The sequence below is a fragment of the Schistocerca cancellata genome, chromosome 5 (assembly GCF_023864275.1).
Source record: "Schistocerca cancellata isolate TAMUIC-IGC-003103 chromosome 5, iqSchCanc2.1, whole genome shotgun sequence".
In the NCBI taxonomy this organism is placed as follows: domain Eukaryota; kingdom Metazoa; phylum Arthropoda; class Insecta; order Orthoptera; family Acrididae; genus Schistocerca; species Schistocerca cancellata.
The window spans coordinates 584614564-584621405 of record NC_064630.1 but is presented as its reverse complement, the minus strand read 5'-3'; the positions used below and the strand labels follow the sequence as shown (position 1 = coordinate 584621405).

Sequence of the window (6842 nt, the reverse complement as noted above, 5' to 3'; positions counted from 1 at the left end):
ACCTGTGCAACCAGTCATGTGATTTACAAGCTAAGCTGAAACCACTCTGCTGCATTCTATATAGGCATGACAACCAACAAGCTGTCTGTCCACATGAACGGCCACCGACAAACTGTGGCCAAAAAACAAGTGGACCACCCTGTAGCTGAACATGCTGCCAAACATGACATCCCTCATCTAAACAACTGCTTCACAGCCTGTGCCATATGGATCCTTCCCACCAACACCAGCTTTTCTGAATTGCGCAGGTGGAAACTTTCCCTGCAATACATCCTATGTTCCCATAACCTTCCTGGCCTCAAGCTTCGTTAGTCACTGTCCTCACCCATGCAGCCCCTTCCCTGTTCGCTTTCCAGCACTACACAGCTGTCATTTCACCACCACACCCAGTCTTTTAATTTCTTTTATTTTTATTTCTCTCTTTTCCGCTACTTACCCCCTCCCCGCTCTGCACCTTCTCTCCTACCCTCCGTCTAAACTGCAACACTTCACTGTCCGCCACTCCCACCATGCTACCCCTCCCCGCCCCAGTCTCCTCCTTACACCCACCCAGTCGCCACTCCCATCATGCACTGGTGCTGCTGCTCGCAGTGTAGTTTCAGCTCTCTGAGACTGCAGATATGTGTGCAAGTTGCACTTGCGTTGAGTGTGTGTATCTGTGTGTGTGTGTGTGTGTGTGTGAGTGTGTGTGAGCACACATTTTTGTGTGTGTGTGTGTGTGTGTGTGTGTGTGTGTGTGTGTGTGTGTGTGTGTGCATGTCTGTTGTGTCTACTGCTGACAAAGGCCTCAATGGGCGAAAGCTATGATCGTGTGAATCTTTTTATTGTGCCTATCATGGCTCAGCATCTTCACTACATGGTGAGTAGCAACTTTCCCTCTCTCATATTGTTATGTCATATAGGCATATTCTCTGTAAATCTGTAGCCCTCCGTTGGCAGGTTTGGATCATAGGTGTGCTCCATACTGTATGGAACTCGTCAAAAACCATGAACACTATTTGTATTTTACTGCTGTACTATTGATGTATGTAAAAACGCTGCAAATGTTTGTATATGTTATGATCAAATTTAGGACAATGTTGTCTCAACAACTGAGGCAAACCACCTCCTGAAAGGCTCCACAGTGTAGTACACCTTTATTTCTTGCTTTTAATCATAGAATTTTGTAAAATGTTTATACATTCTTTTGAAAAATGTTCTGCTTAACTTGCATCATATGTGCAATGCTCCTAAGTTATACTCTTGCCGCAGCTGATCAGCACTGTCATTTCCTGTCTTTTAACATAAGACACGGCACTGCAATTGTTTTAAATTCCACTTTTAGATTAATGTCATCTTTGGATGTAAAATACAGACAATTACAGTATGTATGTATTATAGTCCTATGTTACTGTGTAAAAAACTGCTGCCATCTGGTATTACACCCTAATAACCTACAGTCCATTTATTTTGTCAGAAATTTTCTGAGTTTGTACCACAAATTTTTTATTGCACAATATATTGCACTACACTGGTGCATGTTCTTCATTACCTCTGGCATGTTCTGTTTGTTATAGTGACATTGGATTTTCCATAAAGAATATTGATTATTAGACTGATTCAATACTTGAAAAAGAAAATTTTATTACTTTTTCAAATCTGAAAATGGCAGTTTAAATTGATGAAACTAGTTGTCTATGTATGTATTTATTGTGATCTTGGTAAATAAAAGTTCTCTAGTAAGAAGATTACATTTCTGAAATTCAGAAATCACTCTCCTGCTGCCAATGTCAGTTTACCATAAAACATACACCTTTGAATCTGAGTTCCCTTTCCATGGATCTATGGAATTTGATTCATGCAATGTGACAATAAAAAGACAGATATGCATTAATGGATGACCTGGAGGTTTCATAAATGTTATCTGCTAGTTGCAATAACCTTGTAGCAAATAGTGCAGTGAGTGTCTACAAAGCACTAGCATCAATCTTTAAATTTTAAGGTCACCAGTTGTTCGCTAATGAATACATATGAGTTTTATTACGATAATTTTTTCAGTGATGTTGATTACCCAAAGTTTCTATGTCCTAATAATCACTTTTTCACTTCTAAACATACATCTATAGCATTTGGGTCAATGCATAAGTGTATATTAACTTATGTTGTGAACACTATGTAAATAAGAAAAATAAACAGAAACAGAAAAAAGAACATGATGAAACAATGGGGATGAAAAAGCAAAAAACTGATCAATACAAGACAAGGAAATGTAAATAAAATAAAAGTTATGTACGAATCTTAGAGATAAATTCAGCAAATATCACTGAAAACAGATAACAAAGCTACAATCACAATGAATAGAGGAAAATGAGGAATAGTAGAAAACCTTCATGTTTTGCAGTTTCAGATTTCTCTCTCTCGAGTATTAAGGAAAGGACTGAGAAGTGAAAAGTGAAGAAATGCTGTTAGTTCACAACGGTAACTATGAATGATGCTATGGTATGTACTGAAACTTATTCCACTTAATTTACAACTAATACATTCGTAAAAAATTATGATCTCTGTACTCCACTCAACTAATTCACAACACAAACAGACAAAGAAGACAACATTGTAGCTTTTCAAAAAGGCTTTAACAGTGTTCATGAATTTCTACCAGCACAGCATTAGTAAGGAATATGAAACTGAAAACATAAGTTACTTGAATATCTTCTTATGAAATTTGAGCTGTATGCTTCACAGTCTTCAAGTACTCTATTATCATAAATTATTTGGACTGAAAATTACAAGAAACAAATAATTCACACTCCAACAACATAAATTATACAGCTATGTGTGAAACCTGTAAAGGTATTCATTAGTTTACTGCAAAGATAAGAACATAAATTACAACTACAATTTTTTATAGACACTTATTTACAAATCTCAGTTACCAAAAGTTAATATGAGGCATTACAAATCATACAATACCCTCAAGTTTGCAGGTAATGCAGAGCATGTTTCACACTGTACATCCACAGTAATGCACAGAAATCCAGTGGTTTTCAAAGGAAGTTCAAGACCTTCAAAAATGACTGCTTTCATATTTGATTGAAGAGCATGGATTACTGCACTTGTGTGCTGAGCCAGAACAGATACTACTTCTACAGCAATTGTGTTATAGTTATCCAAACATATCCAAGCACCTGATACTGCCACACCCTTGAAAAACTGAAAGAAGAATATTAAAAGTATTAAATGGAATCTAATAACATTGCCGATGGTTATCTTAATGAATATGAGCAACAAAAATCCTAAAAAAGTGTCCTTGGTCATATAACATCCAGTAAATTCTGTTTGCAAGAGTGCTACACAGATTCTGCTTCAGTGAAATTCAAGTTTCAGGACTGTACTGTAGATGTGTTATTTTGAAGTATTAGACAGATTACACCACAGTGCAAGCAATGATTTTGCAGATAAATCAATCTAAATGACAACTGTGAATTCGTATTTTTGTCAGAGTGATTTGTGTGCTATAGTAGTGTTGGCATCTTACTGACAACATACATGAAGTACAATTTCAGTTGGTTAACACCAAATATCAAAGTCCCATTGTCAATAACATCTGAAAATAACTATATCTAAAAAGACAGTTACAAAACACAAAAAATACACTTTGCTGAGATGCAGTTTGATGGCTTAGCAGATAAATAAAACACCACAAATACAAAGCTTACGGTTCAAACCCAGAAATATAAGTTTTTTCAGAGATACACCTGTTAAAACACTAAAACTTTAGGTGATCAGCTTATTATTTTACACTGAAGATACTGACATTAATGATCAATGACAAAGGAAAACTATACACCCAACAGATAGTGAGGTGTATAAAAAGCTAAAATGTAATAACCCAATTCATGGCTAATCACACAACTCAATTGAATGTGAGTTTAGGATTTAATAATTTTATGTCTGTTCATTTTCTTTTGTCACAGGTGTCACCTTTCTGGAGCAAAACTACAGATTTGACAAACTACATGTTTTATGGAAGAAGAAGAGTTAGTAGTGGTACAGGGTGACACACAGCAGACAGTCAGTTTTGAACTGCGTAGTTCTGAGAATGCGGTGATGGGAAATCATCATGGGGGATGGTTCCTCTCCACACAAGATGCTGTTTCAATTACAATGGAGCAGTGGGACTTGCAATACCGTTTATTCATCTACGACAGTCTTTTACAACTAGGCAGAAAATGTTTTGTATACAGTTTAATCTCAATCAACACAGAGTTGTTCCGAGCCATAACACAGGCCACAGATGAGTGGAACACTTCACTGGGAAAATAATGGATAAGAAGCATACAAGCCTAAGACATGGTGCAATGATGCCAGATGCCCTTGCAACTGCAAGGGAAGTGATAGTCAGAAGTCCAGTACAACCAGCTAGATGTCACGCTAGTGAGCCAGGAATCAGATGTGAATTTCTTAGATGAATTTTGCATACATTAAAATTCCATTATTATGCAAAAACAAAGCCAAATGATTTTGCTGTACCTGAATACTTTGCTTGTAGGATAGAAGTGATTTTAAGTGATAATGTGGTTTTATTGATGAGTGATGAAGATCATTTTCATTTAAAACAGAATCTGCATTACTGGGCTTCTGAGCATCCACATCTTATCCACCAGTGTCCTTTACACTGCCAAAAAAGTCAGAGTCTGGTGTGCTCTTGCCTCTTTCATCATTATTGGACGATTTTTTCTTCTTTATTTTCACAAAGAAAACTGAGCCACAGTCACTGATAATTCCACTCAGTACTTTCATATGCTTGAAACATCCTTGAAACCAAAACTGACACAGTGAAGAATCACTTTAAAATGTGTTTGGGTCTAACAGGAAGGCCATACATCACACACCATGAACACTTCAATGGCATTTCTTCGACATGTTTCCTGGACAGATTATTTAACATTTTGGCAATGTTTCTTGGCCTCCCAGATCTCTAGACTTATTGGTAGGTGACTTTTTTCTGTGGCAATACATCAAACTACAAACTAAGAAATTTTGAACAGCTGAAGAATGCAGTCATTCAAGAAATTGCTGCCATCTCTGAAGAGACACTGGTCTGTGTGAAGGAGGATTTGGGGAACTGTGCATTTGAAACAATGGACATCAGCTTGACAAAATTATTTTTCACAAATAATTCTGCCTTACATTAAAAGGTAAGTAGTAAGCTTGGATTTAATGTTGATAAACATACATTAATTTTAAGATTGACAAAGTATTCTTATTTAAAAAGTGTCTGTCTCCCATATGTCACTCTATACTATCAATCATAAACCATTTACAGTAATAATTTTCAGTAAATTTCAGTAGATGCTAAACAGTAATAGAAAACATCTACTTCTATAGCTCAAAGTGGAACTCAGAAATTAGAAATCTGTTAGCTGAAATTAGAAAAAGTATAAAACATGTATGTCTTTGAAAAGAAGATAGTGATTAGCTCATAAGTCACTCCTGTAAGTCACAAAATTCTTTAAAGTCTTTTGCATTGTCCTATACACAGGTACACCACAATTTGCTTCTTAGATTGTTATGGTCAGCCTGATGAATTGTAAACGCTTAATCTCATTCCGAATAAAAGTGGCACCCTCACATTTTTATTCAACCAAAATACAGAGGAACTCTTCTGCCAATATAGATACACACACTTTAGTGAGTAATGTGCTTAATTGGTTTGTAAACCATTTTTAGTACAAGAGGTACAGCATGTTACAGGACACACCAAATGGTGATGTTAAGGATTCAGAAAGATGATACAGTGATAAAAGTTGCAAGGTTTAATGTAGTGTGATGACAGGAGAACACATAATTTCAGAAACAAAAAAGTATAAAACAGTTATCTTTATTCACAACATACTATCAATTACTCCTACAGCTCAACAAACAAAGTCACTATTTTGTTTCAAAGTTCCATTTAAATTTAAATGTTTCTCTACATATTGCAAGGAATTATAATGAAAACAATTAACTGTAAGTATGGCTTTAAAGAGCCAAGTAAGGATATACATAGTTGATGAAAAACGAAGGGGGAATCCTATCACCTATTAAATGGAGGGGGAATCCTGCCTATCAAAGTATACTATAAACTTACTTTGTCATTAAATTTTTAAATTAAATGAGTGATTCAAATGGAACAGATTATTATGAAGCAAGTTTCTCTTTAATGTAGCTCAGGATGATTTTCAAACACATCTTTCTGAAACCTATACAGAGATAGAATCAGTGTTTAGAGTAGTAGTGGAAATTAGTATTCACAAAACACGTGCAACATTCAGATTGGAATGAACATAATGCTCAGATGTTGACGCTGTAAGACATATCTACAAGTAGCTGAATCTCTCATTAGTGTCATTACTAGAAGGGCATTCTGTTAGCAAAATGGTGAATGGCCTTTCAGATCATGATGCACAAATTTTACCTCTAAAAGATTTTCGTGCTGCAACACATGTTAAATATAGTTATCAACTGTTTAGGAAAGCTGATCCAGTTGCTGTAGAGACCTTTGTAAACCTTATCAAGGAGCAAGAGTGGCAAGATGTTTATAGCACTGATACAGTAGATGATAAATATAATGCTTTTCTCAAGACTTTTCTCATGCTCTTTGAAAGTTGCTTTCCATTAGAACATTCAAAACAGGGTACTAGCACAAACAGGCAGCCTGGGTGGCTGACTAGAGGGATAAGAATATCTTGTAGAACAAAGGGGCAATTATATAAAAACGTTAGAAACAGGCAAAATCTAAATGCAGCAGCCCATTACAAACAGTATTGTAAGGTGCTTAAAAATGTTATTAGGAAGGCAAAAAGTATGTGGTATGCAGATAG

General features: G+C 35.9%; 1 protein-coding gene across 1 annotated transcript; it reads right to left on the bottom strand.

The window, feature by feature from the left end:
- Nucleotides 1–2264: 2264 nt before the first annotated feature.
- Nucleotides 2265–3294, bottom strand: LOC126188696 (dynein axonemal heavy chain 12-like). The gene is made up of 4 exons (XM_049930304.1): nt 3232–3294; nt 2950–3189; nt 2487–2631; nt 2265–2302 (listed from the first exon to the last, which is right to left on the bottom strand). Exons 1-4 carry the CDS (start codon nt 3292–3294, stop codon nt 2265–2267), a joined length of 486 nt encoding a protein of 161 aa, XP_049786261.1.
- Nucleotides 3295–6842: the final 3548 nt, after the last annotated feature.